Source organism: Podarcis pityusensis (assembly GCF_964106645.2).
Source record: "Podarcis pityusensis genome assembly, chromosome: 8".
Taxonomy (NCBI): domain Eukaryota; kingdom Metazoa; phylum Chordata; class Lepidosauria; order Squamata; family Lacertidae; genus Podarcis; species Podarcis pityusensis.
The window spans coordinates 73832783-73853721 of NC_138033.1; the positions used below are offsets into that span (position 1 = coordinate 73832783).

General features: G+C 44.9%; 1 protein-coding gene and 1 long non-coding RNA gene across 20 annotated transcripts in view; one reads left to right on the plus strand and one right to left on the minus strand.

Moving 5' to 3' along the window:
* Positions 1–20939, minus strand: part of RERE (arginine-glutamic acid dipeptide repeats) — a 334725-nt gene that overhangs the window by 133923 nt on the left and 179863 nt on the right. For 18 of the 19 annotated variants that reach the window (XM_081015978.1, XM_081015983.1, XM_081015982.1 and 15 more), the window contains 3 exons: positions 19612–19717; positions 18603–18699; positions 13501–13605 (listed from right to left, as the gene is read on the minus strand). In XM_081015978.1, the coding sequence (XP_080872104.1) occupies positions 13501–13605; positions 18603–18699; positions 19612–19717 (308 nt within the window). Of the gene's footprint in view, positions 1–9629; positions 9874–13500; positions 13606–18602; positions 18700–19611; positions 19718–20939 lie in introns of those variants that run through there. The other variant, XM_081015984.1, reaches the window with a different exon arrangement.
* Positions 10552–15534, plus strand: LOC308482842. The gene is made up of 2 exons (XR_013989451.1): positions 10552–11925; positions 15057–15534. It is a non-coding gene; the product is annotated as an uncharacterized lncRNA (long non-coding RNA).

Sequence of the window (20939 nt, forward strand, 5' to 3'; positions counted from 1 at the left end):
GGGTGGGGCAGGGTGGGGGCGTCAAACGTTGCCGCATGCGGTCCGGGGGCAGCGTGTTGGACCACCCTGTCCTAAAGGGTATTTCTGTGTGTTGAGCAGCCCAGCCTTGTGGCTCCCCAAGAGGGAAGATTATAAATGACAGACAGACGGGCTTTTCAGTGGGGATGAGGAGAAACTGAGGTGAGGATGGGGGAGACATGATGGAGAGAGGTGGGAAACCTATGGCCCTAAACAGATATTGCAGGACTACAACTCCCATCATCCCTGACCATTGGGCATGCTGCCCAGGGCTAATGGGAGCGGGAATCCAACAAACACCTGGGAAGGGCATGCACCCAGGCATCCCATCCCTGGGGTAAAGACTTAAGATCCACGATAGGCTTAAAAGATTGCACTTCCTCTTGGAGTGCATAGCTAATTGATGGCATTCTATGCTGCGAGATCTAGCAACGGGCTGCTGGCTTGGCCAGCTTTAAATAGGAAGACAAATTCACAGAAGTCAAGTCAAGCAGTGCTTCCTAGACGTCCTGGTACTGCATGCTACTGAATGCAAATTGCTGGGAAGCAACTGTGCGAGAGAGCTCTTGCCTACATAGCCAGGGCTGAGGGTTTGCCAGAGGCATCTGGGTAGACTACTGTGAGGAGCAGGCGACTAGACCCAGATGGACCTTTGGTCTGATGCAGCCCATGCATGCTCAGATGCATAAATTCCATCATCACAGAGCCATCATTCTATGCGAATCTGGTGCCCTCAGGATCTTTTCCTGGACTCCAACTCCCACCAGCCTGTGCTGGGCTAGGGGGTGATGGGAGTTGCAGTCCAAAACCTCTGGCGGACACCAGGGTTGGCAAAGGCCGGAACACTTATTAGAATAGCTTCAGTGGATCAGAATCTCCACCTGCTTTTCCCAAGGTTTTCAAAGGCTGCATCATCCCCTGCTTGGCTACTGTGGAGTGGTCCTCGTTCCATATACTGCTTCTCTGGACAAGTGCAGACTGTCACTTTGCAGAGGTTTTTATTTTACTATCTCTAGGCACACACATACAAGCATCGAGAAGGAGCAGGAAGATCAGCTAACTGCCAGAGGCATTTTTTAAAAAACCAAAATACACCACACATCTCAACCTACAAATCTCCAACACTGCTGCCTCCAGATATTGCCTGGATCACTTCGGATTTTGCCCTCCTTTACTCTGCACATCCCTCCCTCCTAGCTCTGTTTAAATATGAGAAAGGGAAGAATGCAGTTAAGAAGCATAGGGCTTTTTTGTGGAGGGAAGCTTCTGGGCTACTCCAAACTTTGAAAGAAGTATGCATTTACCCTTGTGCGCGCGCACACACACACACACACACACACGGATAAAAAGACACAGTTGATTAAAAAAACTATGTTAAGGTCAATGAGTAAATGCAACAATAATGGGGGGGGGAGTGTTGGGCTGTTTATTCCATGGGATTGGGGGGGTGGGGAAGGGATAAGGTTGGAAGCGGGGAAGGAGGGGGGAGGATGATGAGAGGAGCAAAGGAGCCAGCACAGTGTATGAAATCTGACACCAAAGGAAAGCAATGTAACAAAAGTGGTATCCATAGCAACAACAACTTAATATTTCAGTCCCTCTTCAGCTGCAGCGGATTAAATATAATGACAAGATGTTCCCCCTTTGAAAAGTAACCTGTTGCCATGGAAACGCTGTAGTCTCTTGAATAAACAGGGACTGGACAGAAAGGAACGGGAGGCCTGCAAATGAATATCAAAAAGGAAGGGACTCTTCCCCCCACCGCCACCCACACCCACCCCACCCCATCCCAGGGTGCACTGGAGCCCTCTAATCCTCAGGCAGATAAGTGGGGGGTGTTGGCTACGAGACAAGAGAACTGCCCTTTCTGGCTTCAAAGCAAGGTGGGAATCAACGTGGGGGTCCCGGCAAGTGGGAGAGAGAAGAAAGTAAGACTGATAGGAGGGCTGGACAATTAGCTTATATTTCCCTTGCAGGAGCTCAAATAGGAGCATAGGAAGCTGCCCTATACTGAGTCAGACCAATGTTCCATCTAGCTCAGCACTGTCTACACTGGCTGGCAGCAGCTCTCCGGGGTTCCAGGCAGAGCTCTTCCGCAGCCTAAAATGGAGATGTTGGGGACTGAACCTTCTGCATGCAAAGCAGTTGCTCTGCCACTGAGCTACAGCACGTCCTCCAGATCCCCACCTTGTATGGGGACATTGCGACAGGCGCCCAACACATTAGTAAAAGGGGCAACTTCAAGCACAGTATGTTTTAAAGGAGAAAGAAAAGAGCCTCCTGCACCTCTGACTTTGGCAATCCTATCCACTAAATCCCACCACCACCTGAATAATGTACAGAGTTCCTAAAACCCTTCCCAGTTTCTAGAGCTTTGGCAAAACCTTTATGCGGTTTCATGACCATGGAGCAGCTTGCTCCTGTGTGCTGCTGGAGACTGACTCATCTTCACGGTCATGAGCAAGTGATCACCTGCAGCCTACTCAACAAGGCTGGCAAATGGATAAAACTCTTTGTGTAACAGAAGCTACAGAAATAACCAAAGGGCTCCCCCAAAAGCCTTCGGACTAAGCCGTTAGGCTCAGCTGGTCGATGTTAGAGCACATGCTCTATGTATGGAGGGTTTCTGGGTTCTGTCCATGGCATCTCCTGCTCAAGCAGAGCTATGGAGGCCTCAACCTGCCTGTGGTTCCTGGAACAGATGGACTAAAAGGTGGGCTCAGTACAAGGCAGCTGCCCCAAGCTCATGTCTTCCAGACATTCTGTACAACACCACCCACGCAGGCTGGAGCTGATAGGAGTTGTAGACCAAATACATAGGACACATTCACACCCTACATTTTTAAGCACTGTGATATCACTTTAAGCAGTCTTGGTTTCCCACAAAGAACGATCTGCAGTTTGTCAAGGGTGCTGAGAATTGTTCGGAGACCACTGTTCCCCTCTCGCAGTGGTTTAACCATCAATCCCTTTCCCAGGGAACTCTGGGAATTATAGCTCTGGAAGAGGAATAGGGGTCTCCTGACAACTCTCAGCAACCTTAACAAACTACAGCTCCCAGGAGACAGCTTTGGGGGAAGCCATGCCTGCTTGAAGTGTTATCATAGTGCTTTGAATGTAGGGTGTGAATGCGATCAAGTTGTGGAAGCCTGCCTGAATTGTCTTCCTCCTCTCTTAATTCTTTCACACTTCCTACTGTGGATATTGCTAAATGGATTTCACTTTCAAAGATCAGCACCCAATTCTGTATGTGCATTTGTTTTGTTTTTAAAGCTAAATGTCATCTTCATAGCAACTTTGGGATGTAGGCTCTTTGGATATTGCTCTTGGTGCTGAAGGCTTGGAAGGATAGGAACATAAGTTATACTCATACTTCCCACCACCCTTCCTTCACAATTTAGACAGCGAGCAACTGCCTCAAGGGTGTGGGATGATATGGAGAGGAATGAGTGAAGCCATCAGCATTGCTCCTCAAGCCTCTCTGTTCCGGGCATATACTGCTGATTATGGGATGCTGAGGGCAAAGAACAGGAAGCTGCCACCTCCATCTTGCTCTGCTTATGAGCGTCCCCTGGAGTATCTGGCTGGTCAATCACAGAGGCAGAGCAGTAGATGAGATCCTTGGCCCGATCCATATTTTTTTGGGGGGGAGCATTAGCAAAGCTAACAGACACCACCTGGCAGTGGTTTGAGCGAACTACTGGTGGTCCAAGGAGATTGTACTTCCAACCAGCTAGGTCAAGAGGAGGGAGTGGGGTCTGAGCATCTGAAAGGTGGCTTTATCTTTTCAAGGTGAACAAGCCCTTGAGGACAGGGACAACATATGCGAAAGGGCCAGAGCTCAGTAGTAGAGTGCATGTTTTGCAGGCAAAGGGCTGCAAGTTCAGCCCCTGGTGTCTCCGGAAAAGGTTGTGAAGTACTCATGCATGAAACCCTGCAGGGCTGCTGCCGGTCAGTGTTGACAGTACTGAGCTAGATTGGACTAATGATCTGGCTTGATATAAGGCAGCTTTCTATGCTCCTATCTCTACCCCTTTCTATGTTCACATAACTTTCTTTCATTTGGGTTTTTGTTTGTTTTAGCATTAGGTGCTTAATCCTATTCCCTTAGCTTCTTGTTCTTTTTAACCTGCAATGGCCTCCAATAACTTCCCATTTGACAGATGGCAGAACAGAGGCTGAGAACGAGTAACATGCCCAGAGGAATGCCTGTATGCACAAAACTGAGCATTTGAAATATTACTATGGAATCAGGGCCAAAAATGCTTTCTATCTGTCCACATTTCAGCCCAACGGCTCAACTGTTCTAATAACTGGCCTACTGCCATTTATAGACTCCATTACATTGGGCCTTTCAAATATCCCTTTTTTGCTTCCTGGCACTGAATTGGAACTGATGTATGCAGCATTTGATTCTTCCAAGTAGATATGAAGCATAAATAGACACAACAATTTAAAAGGATCCTGACCCAAATCCTGTCCTAGAATATGATGGTGTGGTATAGAGGTTAAAGAGTCAAAACTAGGACCAGGAAGAAGTCAGTTCAAATCCCTGATCAGCTATGAAGCTTACTGGCTGACTTTGGGCAAGTCACTATCTCTCAGCCTCACAAGGTGAAGATAAAACAGAAGAGGATAACTGTGTGAGCCCTCCTTGCCATGGCTACAGCTTGTGGTTAACCTTCTATTTGGGGAAAGGTTGTATCTCATTGGCAGAATATCTTGCTTTGAGAGCAGAAGGTCCCATGTTCAATCCCTAGCATTTCCAGGTGGAGATGGGAGAGACTTCTGCCTGAAAGGATGTAGAGTCGCTGCCTGTCAGTGTACTGAGCTGGACAGACCAATGGCCTCAGTATGAGGCAGCTCTCTATGTCACTAAGAGAGAGCTAAAACACAAGCCTGGGTTCAGGTGTTACACTAAGCCAGGCCATGGTTTAGCTCGGCACGGAGGCAAAATGATCAGGAAGAAGGGGAGTGGCTGCACTAAGCCATGGTTTGGCACTAAGCATTGGTTGGCTTAACGTGCCATACAAACCAAAGCAATAAGATGTTAACGTAGCAAGAAGGCAACAACTATCCAACAACAGCATGTCAAATAATCCATGAGAAGTTTTTAAAATAACTCAAGGAACCCCTCCATTTTAGGATCCCAGCTTGCTCTTGTTTCTTATACGCATTGACTAGAGTGCTATATCCAAAGGAGACAAATACAAAGTATACTAGTTGTAGAACTGAAATTTTATTATTTTCTACCTATGTTATAATTACAAAGTTATAAACATTCCACATGCTTCCATGGACCAGAAACACTATCTCTCTTCTACACGAATCACCCTTTACTTGTACAACTTGTATCCAATGTTAAGTGTTACGAAGGAGCAGAGCCACTGAAATTAATAAACACATCTAACATGAGTCCATTAATTTTAATGGGTCTACTCTAAATAAAACCTAGCTGTATATAAACCCTCCTATTAGTGGTAGTGCTATCATTCTTGGAAAACTTTGATAACAATTTGTTTTATCTTTTTTTTTAATGCCAAATGCTTGGACAATACATTTTAAACTGGTGCCTAAAAAGCTAACAAAGCAGGCACCAAGCAAACATGCCAGGAAGGCATTTGAAATTCTGGATGCTGCCACCACTGCAAAGGCCCTATCCAGAGGAGCCATGCCTCAAAGGGTGGGACACCTGGCTTAGAATTAGAAGGAAGAGGAGACAATATTCCTTGAGTTGAGGCGGGGGAAATATTTATCAGGTTCTGTTAAAAAGGCTTGAGATTCTGAAGAACACCAGGTATAATGCTGAAGTATATCAAAGGTTCACAAGGATGCAACATACACAAACATAACTGGTTTCACCTCCCACTCTGTGGCAATTGCAAATATGTCCCACAATATGTAGTTCTGGAGGAACCCTAGAGGTTCACACCAGAGGATGAGGTGATGGCCACTAATTGAAATGGGACTCTTAAACAGATGATACAATTGCACAGAGCAGGGTCAGCCAATGCAATTTCCTCCAGCTGTTGTTGGATTCAAACTCCCATCATCCTCAGCCAGTGTGACCATGGTCAGGGATGACGGAAGCTACAGCAGCCGGAGGGCACCATGTTGGTGACTCCTGGCATAGAGGATAGACCCATTATTTACAAACATAATAGAATGAAAATAAAATGGCTGTGAGCCACAAAAGCTGAATGGAACTCTCATGGACAGAGACAGTCTACCTTTGAATACCAGGAGCTGACTGAGCTCAAAAACAACAAGTGGGAGGAGGTGACTGTCATGCTGTGGATGTCCAAAACATGCTGGAATAGATTGTTTCGGTCTAGTAACACAATAACCATATTAACAGGAAAAATACGAATATTAAATCCTCCAAAATGAAATACTTTCACTCACGGTACTTCTGAAGCAAATCCAAATAACAACTGCAAAAAGCCTAAATTACATAAGAGAAATTATGTTGTATAAAACTAAGACCCACTCAAAGAAGAACCAATGAAATTAATGGACATAACATTGTCATGTCCATTCATTCCCATGGGTCAACACTGGGTACTACCCACCAGCTATGAAAACTTCTAGTCCTCATGAATTTGGAACAAGCCTCCCCAACTGCCCTGTCTCCCCAGAGAAACAGCAACTGATCCAGTGCAATATTCGACTGATCTGGACCCACGTCTACCCTGAATCCATCTCAATCCTGGGAGAAAGCCAAGAATCACTCTGTGAAGATGCATGGTATGTTAAAGTCATCCCTAATTGGGCTTGAGCAATTTTAACCTTGCCTTAAGACAGGTTTGCCACAAGGAACATCCAGCATCACATTACCAGAGTAGGCTAAAACCATCAGATATACAGCCACAAAAATGCCATTAGCAAACAAGTTTTTAAAAGTTTTAACAGCAGGGTTGGGGAGAAGCCTCAAGTTAATTTGAGCTCATCAGGATACTGTGCAGACTTCTCTTTGAAAGTTTCTTGTGTCATTCTCCAAAACAAACAAACCAAGTCAAAGCTAAGAGAAAACACCATTAATATCCCTGAACGTGATTTTAGAGATCACTTAAAAACAAATAGCAAGGCTGCTGCACACACAGAAAAATTTACAGACATGCTGGCAGACAGCAATTGGAAAATCAATGTATTGGAAAGAAACAGTGATCTGCCCCTGGATCACAATGTACTGTCACATCAATTCATGGTGTACATCTGTGTTTGGTTTTAAAAGCTCAAAAAAATAAGAAAAAGGATGCCCATTGGGTTCACCCAAGCTATCCAACAGGCTCACTTTACCATTATGGTCCCAACCATTACAGAGTGTCAACACGAGCACTTGCTCTGACCATGGTTTAATGTGCAGATTGCAAAACTGGCATGCCCCCTTTTTCTGTGGAATTCAAAATGGCACAAATAAAGTTCCTGCTCCCACCTAATTTCAACAAGGGTGCCTACAGATTATGCCCAGGCACCAAATCACTCCAACATTCTGCTTTACTAATACCAAAAATTGCCCACACAGAACAGGAATGGGTTTGAAAGCACGCAAATGACAGTGAGAAGGTACAGAGTGACCTGATAGAATGACTCAGTGGAAGGACAATCTTAAGATTATGCTGCCATGGAGCCATATCGAAACACAACATGGACTGGGGGTAACAGGGACATCGGAAAGTGGGAATTCTTAGTATGATCTCCTGCACAGTCTGTAATAGTCTGCATGTGCCCTGCTAAACAAAATTCAATACTCTGAGCTAAGGAAAGCCAAATTAGTACCCCCAGCAATGCTAAGCAGGTATTTGAGTACACTGCACACTTTATTCTGCTACTGTGGTTCAAAACTGCATTAAAATAATTTGCAGTATGTGGAATAAAGTGGTGACAGAGGAGCATTGAGGGGATGTGGGGATGCAGAGTTGCAACAGTACAGAGAGGTATTGACTGGAGATGGTCAAGCAAGACACTGCTCAACCCAAGACCCAAGTCTAGACAAGCTGAAGGTCCACTAGTTTTCCTTACCAACTTTCAGTGGGTGCTGCTCCTATACATATATTGCCTTGGCAAGTTCTTGAGAGACCTACCAACTTGTATGGTTTTTCAGCGGCCAGGTCCCATACTCACCCAGAAAACATACAGTTCTGCCCATAACAGGCCAGGTCTGTCCCTTCAAAGAAGGCCCTCCTGACTAGACAGCAGGAGGAAAATGAACAGCCATCAAAGCCAACTGTCAACTTCCCATTGAATCCTCCTGGCCTGCTCCCAACACATAAATTAACAAAATTGCATACTTCACTGAGATCAGAGGAGGCCCTTGCCAAAGACCCACCAGAACATAAATCCTTAGTTGTAGTTATTCAATAGCAGACAGGACCCTTTTAACCCTTTAACATCACATGTACTGGACTTGCTTCAGCAACCTCTATGGCTGTGCAGGGATGTGGCACAGATTCCTTTATTTACAATATTCATTTCAATGGGCCACTTCAGTGGTTTTCAGTTTGTGGCCTGCAGAGCCCCCTGGGTTCTTTAAAAGCCTGCCATGTCTTCTTCCAAATGATACAGTCAGGAATGACAAAACAAGCACCATCCACTTCCAACTTTGCCTGCAGTGTGTGTGAGTGTGTGTGCGCATGCGTGTGTGCATGGGGGGGGTGGCTTTCTAGGGCCCAGTCTGAGCTGGGGGGGGCAGGAGTGTCCAAAGCCCCCACAAATCTGTTATACCCACACACCACCATAGTATTCTTCTGGAATCCTCTGCAAGTCAAAAAGTCATCCAGAAAGTCAACATGGAAACAGCTCTCCAAGGACTGAAAACGCAACAGCCGTGGTGGCCCACCGCTGCCTTGCCCAAGTTCATGGTTATGTGGCCTTAATTCCCTGAGTTGCCCACCCTGAGCAGACATTCCTCAGGCACCCAGCCTTAACAGCAAAGCCACCATGTTTGGGGTTGTTTGTTTTTTTAGGAAGCCAGGTTGCTTATGGGCAGCTCCGCTTACTGATGGGGCTTTGCAGGAAAGGAGGAGGGTCTCTTGCTCTCGTCACCTGCCTGCCAAAACAAGCAAGACTGGCTGTCAAAGCAAGTCCCGTCCCTCCTCCAAAGCAGCCAATGGCTACGGATCTATGACCCCTCCTCCTCCTCCCTGAACCCTTCCCCAGCACTGCCTCTGAGAGGCCCAAATATTTCCCTGCAGGCGCCACAGGCAAAAGCAGCACAGGCTGGCTCTGATACCGCAACTCGCCAAGAGACAGAGAGACAGAGAGAGAGAGAGAGAGAGAGAGAGAGAGAGAGAATGAATTACAAGTGCAATTTGCAACTGCAGAAGGAGGAGGAGAGAGATGGGGTAAAGAAGACAGGTTTGCATGGCTTCTACATTTGATCTTCTCTCTCCCCCCCCCCCCCAGAACATGCAATCCTGAGCACCGATTTCCATGCATTTCAATGAACGGAGACAGCTGCGTCTACAAGAGATCATGCAATAATTCAGGCAAGTAAGGACTCCGCCAGAGGGGGGGAAATTGCCGAAAGCACTGTGACAGCAGGCAAAAAGGAAAAAGGAAAACCCCTGCATCACTCCCGAGGAGGCAAGGCCAGAGTGCTGTCAGCCTACCTGAAGGGGCCGAGAGGATCATCCATGGCTCTGGTGGGTGCAGCTGTTTCCCCTGACCTTGCCACTCCAAAAAAAGGAAAGGAAAAAAGAACAGAAAAGTCTGCCTGGCTTTCCCTACTCTAACTCCTCAAAATGGAGGCCCATGCAGTCTCAGATAGACCTGAGCGAGCTTCCACTGAGCTTGTGCTATGACCTAAGCCTGCACGCAGAACGCAGAAACTTCGCCCTCAGACTGACAGCACTGAGCATGTGCTGTGACCCCCCCTCCCTCGTCCACATGACGCAATCAATCTCAGACCCTGCCGTTTCCGTAAATAAAGCCCAGCCAACAGGCACGGCGGGCTGCCGTCGCCACAGCAGCTTCAGCTTCGCCCTAGCAAGCTAGTGTGCAGGGAAGAGGGGCCTCCGCGAGGGAATCTGAGACTAGCAACATGCAGGAGAAACCAGGCAGTTCCAATGCCAGCTTTTTTTCCATTTGCCGTTTGCCTCTATGCTGCTGCGTCTATAAGTTGGAATGAATGCCAAGAGGGATGGGGGGGCTAACAGGGGGGCTTTGGGTCCAATTTCTACAGCAGCATTTTTTTTTTTAAAAAAGAGACCACCTAATAGAATTAAAACAAAAGGGTCATTTTAAAGTAAAACTGTGGCATCCGTGTGCAACCCCTTGGAGACAAAGCCACTTTTGCAATATTCTACAGCACGAATAACAATATGCAGAACCCTCAGAAGAAGCTGACATTTAATTACGTGCATTTCTCCAAAGCATTTTATGTGCGCACACACACACACACACACACACACACACAATCCCCAGGCCATTATTTCTATGTTCAAGTCACTATCCCCATCAATTCTTTCAAAGGGCCTTGATTCAAGTTTCTTTTTTAAAAATAATAATATATTTTTTAAAAAATAATGATTCAAGTTTCTTGGTCGCACTGAAATGTGACAGAATGTGGGCTGCAGCAGCAAGTGACTGATGAAAATATTCTGCTTCATTCAAAATTAGGGCCCTGATTAAGGACACCACCCATACACAAACACCACCGGCCCTAATTCCAATCCTTGGAGCTCCATCCGTCAGCTGATCTCAAAAGTGATACCGATTTGCTCCCTTTCAAGGTAGGCAGCCTCTTCCAAGCCATCTCAGTTTCCGGATGGTGCAGCTGCTAGCAGCTAAAATATTTGCTCTGATCACAAGACGAGCCTGTTGACACCCCCACAGTCAAACTGAGTCTGGGCTATGTCAGGGCCAGGATAGGAGTGTGGATGGTTGTGCCAAGATCCAGCCTAGAAGTGCAAATTCCAGAGGTGAGCTGTGCTAGTTTAAGCCAGAGCCAAAATCTGAGGAAGGAGAAGGCACAGTGAGAGGGAGGGAGAAAAGGGCCAGCCTCCTCCCATTTATTTGTTTGTTGATCGATCAACCAACCAACCAACCAATCAATCAATCAATTTGCTAGCTGGCTTTAAAAGTACTGCATTTTCCCCAAGATGGCATGCAGCATCCGGTGAAATCAAGTTTTAAAACACGTGCAATATTAAAGTAATAAATACTGTAATAATTCAGTAGAAAACAATAAAATAATACCATCTGTTGCTCCAGGTGATATCCAATGTTAATCAGAGTAGACCCATAGGAAGGAATGGGAATGACTAAATTATGCACATTAATTTCAATGGGTCTACAAGTAGCGCCAGTCACAAAAAAGAGGTCTCCTTGTTATGCCTTTCTGCACCCCGCCCAAAGTCTTGCTTGTTACTGTAAGAACAAGACTAGATTAGTACAACACACCTCAGTTGGTAGAGCATGAGACTCTTAATGGACAGCTCGTTAAATATCATCACACTGCAGATACCATCCTATCAGGAGGTCCATCCTGCAAGACACTGGAGTTGGGCCTTTTGTGTGGTGGCACCTATCCTTTCAAACTCTCTTCTACTGCATATCAGACAGAGGTCATCTCTATTATCTTTTCGGTGTCTGCTAAGGACACTCCTCTTTCATCACACCTCCTAAATGCTTTAGCCCAGTTGGTTTTTGTACTGTTGCTATTGTTTTAAATTATTTTTAGATTTAGAATTGTGCTATCTCTCGTGCTCCACACACACACACACACACACACACACACACAGAGAGAGAGGAGAGCTGACTCTGTGACTCCTCCAACAGGAGACATGCGCTCTTGCTCTATGAAAAGGAGCCATTTGCCATCATCTGTTGCACAGATTTTTGTCTCAGAAATGACACAACCACCACCAAGTCTTCCAAAAGGCACAAATCACCGAGAGTGAGACGGTGAGTAATACAGCAGCCCTGATGTTCCCCCTCCCTTAACAAACTCTGCTCAGCAGTTGTTGTTTTTTGTTAAAGCAAAGATATATAAAAGACTCAAACTTGCTCCATTTTATGTTGTGGAGTCTCTTGGGAGAGCAGCGAGCTCATCAATAACACCTCTACTCAGGCAAGGAGGGATTTTCAGATGGGGGGGGGCACTTTCCTTTTTAGCAAAAAATCTAATCCATTATTATAGCACAGGCTTCCTGTCTGCACCCTGGCAGGAATTTTAGTACAACATAAAGAAGAAACAAGAATCTGGCTGCTTTGGGGAGAGGAGGAGACAGCTAGATTTGCAACATGATGAGTTATTTCTCGTGAGGTTTTAGCAAAACGCCAAAGAAAACCCACATACAAACTTAGCATTCACATGAGACTCTACAACTACAGAAGCTCTGCCTGAAGAGGAGCTTGAAGACAATCTCTGTATGCATGCAAGCCAATGTATCAGACACAAGAATCAATCACTTGGTATCAGCTCAATAATTCAATGTGCAACTTTCCACTTTACAAATGTGGAATGGAGGTCAAAGGAGAGCTGTGCACTAAAAGACACCCACTGAGGGGCTGATATGAAAGTTCACTCTGTATCACGACTGCCACCACAGGCCATCTGAACAGTTGAGCCTCCCAAGAATATACAGGATATTATTATTTTTTGCAGAATATACAGATTCAACTGGCTGGATCGTCAATGTGGCACCTTTAAAAAGATTGATGGCACCAATACATAAACCACAGTCCTGCTGACCCAATCCTAACCATTATTGCAGCCACCCAGGGTGGGACTTGGCAACACCAGCACTGTCGAAACAAACGCCTGAATCAATTCTGAGTTTACATCGCAGGATCACAAACACACACATATCAATGCCTTGAAGACTGAGAAGGCTCTGTTAGAAATATTCAGAAATCTACTACTGCGTAGCAATTAGCAGATGCTCACCCACTTAAGAAGCTCAAGAGACTGAACTGGAATCCAGACAACTCGCTGCAGTTTTGGATCCATAGCTGGATCATCAATCAATGGAATGGGGTAGGGGGGAGAGACCCACAAGATCAATAATGGAACCTGAATGTGGGTGGGCGGCCACTGGTCAGTAAGAGAGCACATGGCTTGCATGCCAAAGGCATCTCCAAATTAAAGGATCAAGGACAACAGGATAGCAAAAAACCTGCTACCAGAGTAGTCAACACCAGGCAAGTGCCTTATAAACCAAGGCCAAATGTGATTCCAGTATTAGCTAGAAGCCCCTGGTGAACAAATGTCTCTTTATAATGGGAAAAATAAACCCAGAGCATGTGCATGACCAGGCTAGGTACTGTATCAGTAAAGCACTACATTGTAAAAATATGCAGAATTATACCTACTAAGGTAAAAAGCAGAGCGCTCACCATGCCTCTGGGAGGGTAGCAAAGAACTAAACAGGAGAGCACAGCCTCTCCTGTATCCTCCACCTCAGTAAGAGACCTTGTATAGCCCTACAGAAAAGCATATGCTACAAATTCTTAGTAGATGGAAGGCAAACAACTCACCTTGTCTCTGGATTGTAGCCCAGAATGTAGAAAAAGGAATCCACCCGGGCTTTAAATTCTCTAGCAGCAAATATGTCAGAGAAATGGGAGATATTACACTTTCCCCTGCAAGACAGAAAGAGAAAAAGGGGCATTAGACCAGGTTCTCTACATGGATGACGGCTTATATAATTAAAGGAAAAACCAAGACTTCTTGTTGGTATTGATAAATGCAACTGGCCTGCTTTTCCCCCCTCTGGTGCAGTTACCACTGAACATGGTTAAAGAAATGCAAGACCACATGTGTCTTCTGACATACTGAACAAGCTGAATATAATCCCATATTAAGTGAAAACAATTGTGGGAAATCAGGACTGAACATATTTTCCTTCTTAAAATATTTTATCTTAGCAAGTATGATACTGGAGAGGTTTGTCTGCAGTTACTGAGACCATTTGCCTTGATTCTCAGAGATGCTTAAAATAAAAGAATATCATGATATATTTTATTAGGTTTCTAGTCCTCATGGTAGGACTCTACAACAGGAGTGGGGAACATGTGGTCCTTCTCTAGATGTTGTTGGGACTACAATTCCCATCAATCCCAGTCATCATGGTCAATGGTCAGGGATGGATTTGTAGTCCAGCAAGAACTGGAGAGCCACAAATTCCCCTTTCTGGCCCTACAGCAACAGTGCTCAAACATGGGTCACTGTGAGCCTTCCAAATTCAAGAGGAGCTATTCAAGCCTGTTCAACTGAAGATCAGTTCCTAATGGTCCTTTATGTCCAAGGATGTGGAAAAGTATTTAAAAAAACAAAGTAAGAGCAGAACTTGGAATCTGCACATTATATGGGGAGACCCTAGGTACACCAAATACAGAACTCTAAAAATAAAAAAGACAAAATGTGGCTGAAGCTACTGAAACTCTATACAGGAACATCGGCTATTGTACCAATATCAGATACTGTCGAATTATCAATGAGCTTACTTCCAGCTATCAATGTCTACTAGTGATGATGACTATGTTCTGCCTCCACAGTCAGAGGCAGTGATGCTTCTGAATACAGCTGCTGAAAACCACAGGGAGAGTGGAGATCAGCGGCTGAGCTCAGGTCCTGTTGAAGGTTTCTCAAAGACCTCTGGTTGGCCACTGTGAGAACGGGATGTTAGAGTAGATGGGCCACTGGCCTGATCCAGCAGGCTCATCTTTTGTTCTTGTTATTTACTCAGCCTCATGCCTGGGAAAGCAGTGTCCCCAAGGATTTAGAAGAAGGGAGAAGATTCTGCCCATTCTCCTTCCTTTCGCTTTCTGCTTAGGAGCCGCCTCCAAGAACACCACCAGTAAATCCCAGCTCACTTTCAGCTGTTGGCTTAAAAGCCCTTAAGTGCTCTCTCTCACACACACACACCTACATTAACCACATTTGCTCACATTAATCCCTTACTATTAATGCCTCTCATTTCTCTTGCCCCAGCTAAATTTAGATTTAGATGATAAGCTCCTCTCAGCAGGATATCAGGAAGATGAATGGGTGGGTAATGGTGTAACCTAAGCTACATTCTTTTGTCCCATAGAACCAGCTGCCTTCAAGTTCTTCAACTGGGGTTTCTTCCATCAGCAACAGGCAAAAAAGACTGAGGAAGAGCATAGCCACCCACCTGCCAATCATCTGGCATCATGGTGATGAACGGGGGTGCAGTCCGAGTGCAGCCACACCTGAGTACTGCAGCTGCGTAATACCTATTCGTTTCAATAGGGCTTTGCTCTGGAAGGCCACTTTAAGTCTCCATTCATTTCAGTGGAGCCATGAGCCATGATGGCAAAAGCGACTTCGAGGTTCGGGAGGGGTGTGACACTGAATGCCAGATGCTGGGAAGCAATAGCAGGAGATGCCCTGCTTGAGGGCTTCCCAGGAGGCACCTCACTGGCCATTGTGGGAAAGAAGATACTGGAATTCATGGACCTTTCCTCAGATCCAACAAGACTTTTCTTTTCTTTTTTAAAATGAGGCTCCCAAAATTTCTCAATAAAGAAAGGCAGGTGAAATCTCTACTTACAGCATTCATTCATTTAGAAAATGTTTCTGCTACCTTTCAGTTAAAATTCAAAAGGCAGCATAAACAACAAACAACAGTAAATACACAAACCCCAACAGAAATACTCATAAAACAAAAGCAGCAGCTATTAAAACAAAGCCATTAAATGCAGAAGAATGGATTAAAGCATCATCAAGGCAACTTATATTACAGTGGAACCTCGGGTTGCGAATGTGATCCGAGCGGGAGGCAAGTTCGCAACCCGCAGCGCCGTGCCTGTGCCCGTGTGGGTCGCGATTCGGCACTTCCGTCCATGTACGAGTGCCGAAACCCAGAGGTAACCCGTTCCGGTACTACCAGGTTCGGCGTGGTGCGCAACCTGAAATCACGTAACCTGAAGCGTCTGTAACCCGAGGTACCACTGTACACGCCGAAATGACCGAGTAAATAAAAAGGCCTGGCACCAATATGGCAACCATGTTGGCACCAGGTGAGCCGGACTGAGGAGGGCACCACAAACCAAAATGCTCTTTCCCTAGTCACCATGTGGCTAAAATCAGATGATGTGGTTAGATGTCCCAGAGGAGGGTCACAGGTGTTGACTGAAGATCATCACCTTTGAAGAACGCTCAGCGCAAATAAATTAAAAAGATTTTCCTCCCACTGTTATCACCCTCCTGTAACTTTGCAAGATTAAGAGCCAATGACAATACAAGAGGACTGCTGTGAAAGATCCTCAGGGAAAATTACACACATACAAACCCCTTCCTGAGCATATGAGCCGACAATTAAATTTTCAAGCCCGACACCATCAATCCAGCTCAGCTCACATTAGCTTGCGCTCTCCTCTCAGCATGCCAATTTCAGACTAAAAAGTCAGCTTCCTTGAGATATAAAAAGCACTCTGGTATTCTGGAGAAGATTACAGCGAGTGAGCGGAATTTGCCAGGTTTATCTTAGAAAACAACAGCTCTGTAATAAGTCAAATCAAAAGGTCTGTTTCCCTCCCCTACAGCAGAGGTTACAGCTGACTTGACTTGAAGGAAGCAGCTTCAGCAAAGTGGCTTTGAACAGGGAAAATGTCTCCAGATGGCTTTACTTAAAACACCATCTGAGCATTATCAGCAGGGAGATCATTCAGTTCACGTTTTGACAATATCCATGTGCTCTTCCTGCATGCCTGAAAATGAGATGCATGATGCCAACAGCATTTTCATTTGAATTCACCACAAGCATTGACTTGTTCCCCAAAGATGAATGGTTAGGTCTTTACTCGTTAAACCAACAAAGGGGGGAAAGGAGGAGAGACCAGGGCCGGGATGAAGAGAAAGACAGACCACACAAGGCATGGGTCAGCAGCATCGGAGTGGCTGTCTGGCTATTGTTTTTCAAGGAACTCTCATCTTTCTCTTTCTCTCTCTTGAAAAAAAGTGAGATCCAAGTCCTCATGGCTCTTGGGGCAAATGACAAACCTTTTGCTACATCGTGCTTTAATATGATCATCACTGCCAAACAAGTGAGTTTTCTAGACCCACAGTTTTATATAATACTTGCTTTGATTGGGAATTTCCAAGTATACTCCCAAGGACTACTTTCCCAGACAGACCATCTTTTTAAAAAATAAAAAAGTCTCAAACTTTTGGGGGGCTTACTCAGGCTGGATGGTTGGTTGCAGGAGGCTGATAGAGAAAAAGAATAGGCAAGATAAACGGCAGAAGTTCACAAAGATGGCAGCAAGTGCAACCTTCACTTTTGCTATGGACAGGTATAAATTTGGCTCCGGCTTCTTCTCCAGGTCAGGAGCTGTTCAAGTTTTAAAATCTCCTATGCAAGATCATTCCTGATAGAAAAGGAACAGAACTCTGGCCCTGCAATTCCTTCACGTTAGCTTCTTTCCAAGTTTACTCCACAAGACTCAATAATACAGGTCAGGCCCACACATCTATCAATCTTGGGACATGGGACACAATCAAATTCCAAATAAAAATACTGCAAATAAAGGAAGTGCACTTTTGGCATTGGCCAAGATATTGCCGTAGTTTACCATGTAACTCTCAACAGCTATGTCAGACGTGAGTATTCCCAACACAGATGATCAAGATGCATGTACGCATTTGGGGAAAAGGTTTGCAGGATCAGACACATAAAGTTGGCAAATATCCATAAAACTGACCTATGCACATGTCAGATGCACAGCTAGCTTCTCTTAGTTTCCCTTCACACCTCAGTAGAATGCAGAAAAGCAAAGAGGAACCAGTGCTGTGGGCCTATCCAAATATAACAATTTGTTTTTCAGCACCATGCAATCCAAGCAGTACACAGTCAAAACAATCAAACAAAAAAAAAATCAAATAAAACCAAGGGACATAAGCAAGAACACGGGACGGGAAGAGAGAACAAAAATCAGAGGGCTAAATCCACTAAAATAAATGAATCAAGTTAATAGTGACCCAGATCTCACTCAGTAGCACCTTAGAGACCAGCTAAGTTTGTTATTGGTATGAGCTTTCACGTGCTTGCACACTTCTTCAGATACCTGGTACTTCAGGTATCTGAAGAAGTGTGCATGCACACGAAAACACATACCAATAACAAACTTAGCTGGTCTCTAAGATGCTACTGAATGGAATTTTTTTATTTTGTTTCAACTACGGCAGACCAACACGGCTACCTATCTGTAACCAGATCTCACTGACTGCAATATTAACCAAGTTGTGACTAACTTGACCCATTTATTTCAGTGAGACCCTAGTTCCATTCACTTTGGCTGCAGTCTGAACCACACTTACCAGGGAGTAAGCTCAACTGAATTCAATAGGACTTACTTGGATAGGATTGCTCTGTTAGTCAGACTCCAAAGCAAAATCTTTAAGTCACTGTCTAAACTACCGTAGATAACAAAAATTATTAGATGTGGGCAAGGGGGGAGGAAGATTTCATCAGGAGACTAGCAATATCCGCAATGAAAACATTTTTTTAAAAAAATAGATGGAAAGAGATTCAGAACATTCTCCTGGTTAACATTCTTGGCCTTTCTAGAGCTTGTTACAAAGTCTTCTCCGCAATGGACTCTTGACAGCTTACCTGAGGGCAGCAGCATGATAGGTGTCAACATAGTCCGAAATGAAAAGCTCTCTGTTCTTGATCACTGGGTCGGTAATAACCAGCTCACGCCCAGAATCTGTGGAAAGAAAATCACACAAGTTCAACTGTGATGCCTCAAAAATATCGACATCAGCCACTCCCTCCCAGGAGCAAAGGCAACCAAAGCAGAAGTTTAGAGACACAGAAAGATATTGAGATGTAAAGCACACATTTTGAGGGGGCGGGCATAGCTCAGAAGTCAAGAATTTTCCCACCATCCCCCACCTGCAAAGGAATCCCCCCCAAAAGAGGCTGATCACCCTTTTAGGCCCATAGGCACAACTGGATTTCTGAGCAAGTGTTATGGACACTGATGGTTACTCCCCTCCACCCACAAGACACCGGGGGCGGGGGGGGGGAGAACCACATGCATGCATATTTCACTCTTCCAAGGAATCTGGTGGGGAAATCGGATCCAACAGAATTAGTCTGAGCCTTGAAAAGTCCATAGAGCTGAAAGAGGAAGTGGGAATGAGTGCCATTCTTCCAACTTCCGCCTTCATCTCCACTGACTTCTTAACTGAGAAGAAAATAGCCACCCTCACCTTCTGGTGACCATAGGGCACCACACTGGCAATTCCTTTTCTTCTGAAAGTATACATTTCTAGCCCTCATGTGGTGAGAAATAGCATGAAGGGAATAGGGCAGCAGGGTAGAGGGAGAGTTTTTGGAGTCAATAAGGACATCTGTCTCAATCCAAGGTGTCTCCTCTTGCCTGCCTCCTCATGTCTCAGACAATGGTCCGAAAGCACAGTGATTCTCCTAGATTGCTAAAGCTAAGTAGATCTCAACATGATCACTGTCCATGTGGAAGACAGTCTGAGAAGCCCAATATAAGCCGGTCTGGGCTTTCCAAAGGAATGGCAGAATGCTGCTATAATGAACAGACAGACAGAAAAAAGCATCACAGGCAGCAAGGGATGCTAACCACGTCTGGAGCTCAGCTTACCATTTTCGTTATGTCGGTCCTGAACTAAATGCTGGTAAACAGAATCTGGAACTTCAGACTGGCGGTAGTACCATTTGACATTCATGAGAAGGTGGTCCCGTTTGCTCTGAAAAGGAGCAACAAAGAACAAAGTTATGGGCAATGGCTTTGGGTTAGCCAGCCAACACACTCCCTAAGCAGATGCACAAAGGAGCAGAAACAAGTTGCAAGGAAATGAGGTTGTCTTCCCCATCAGTACAGAGAAATCAGAAGTCAAAAGGTGCTAGAATTGATGCCTAAACAGCATCTCCCCACTTAAGGGGAAAGTGGCTTCTCAGACAATCAAGACTTCAGAAGACTGCTCTCATAAGCAGGGAACATTTGTACACACACCTGACATTACATTAGGGGCTTGTACCAAAAAAGCAGCAGCTTCTTAACCTTGCCTACACAGTTGGCACCTTCACTTAAGCTTCATTTGGTACAGGAACTCTTACCCTGGGAAATAACTTCCTTGTCATGCAAAGGAAGAATGCGAAAAACATTCCAAATTCAGATATTTCTGCATGAATGTTTTAAAAGCCAGCATCAAAATACCAAGTAACCATTTCACTTCAGACATTTTCTAGTTCTGTGCAAAGGTGCCTTGTTGCTATCACTGGCTTCAATTATCATCTTGGAGAGTTTTACACTAAATATTCTTCATTGGGTTAACACTGAGGACTACTCCCCACCTACAAAACCAAACCAAATCAAGAGTGTCTTGGGGCATCCTGAGATTTAACAAATTAAATCACACCTTTCTATTGCTCTAGAATGTGTAAAAGGAAACATAAAGCACCGTAGTGAAGTTAAGTAGGGATGGGGAACCTCCTGCTGCCCTTTGCAATCTCCCCAGATGGACAATAGAGTCTACGTGTAGAAACTGCCCAGTGTACAAAAGTAACATTCATTTTTGTGGCTCAAGCCTTAATCGGGATTCCCAAACTGTTGTCCGCGGACAATGGTCTGCAACTTGCATTCAGGTAGTCTGTTGCATTTCTCTGGATTTGTGGTTGAAGAGAGGTAATGGCAAATCCATCACTTTAAATATTCGTGTAGATTTTTGATTGTATTTTTATTGCTTTCTCTATTTCTTCTATTGTATTTTATTGTGTTTCAATTTAAATTTAGTAAAATGCAGCATATAAGAAATAAGAATCAAACAGCCTCTAACACAGCATGTTACAATTAGTATAACTGGTAGAAAGATAATTAAGTAGTTGGCAAAGACACTCAGCCAATTTTCAAGGGATCCTTGGGGGGCGGGGCTGATTTTGAGAACCACTGACTTAGATAAAACTCCATGT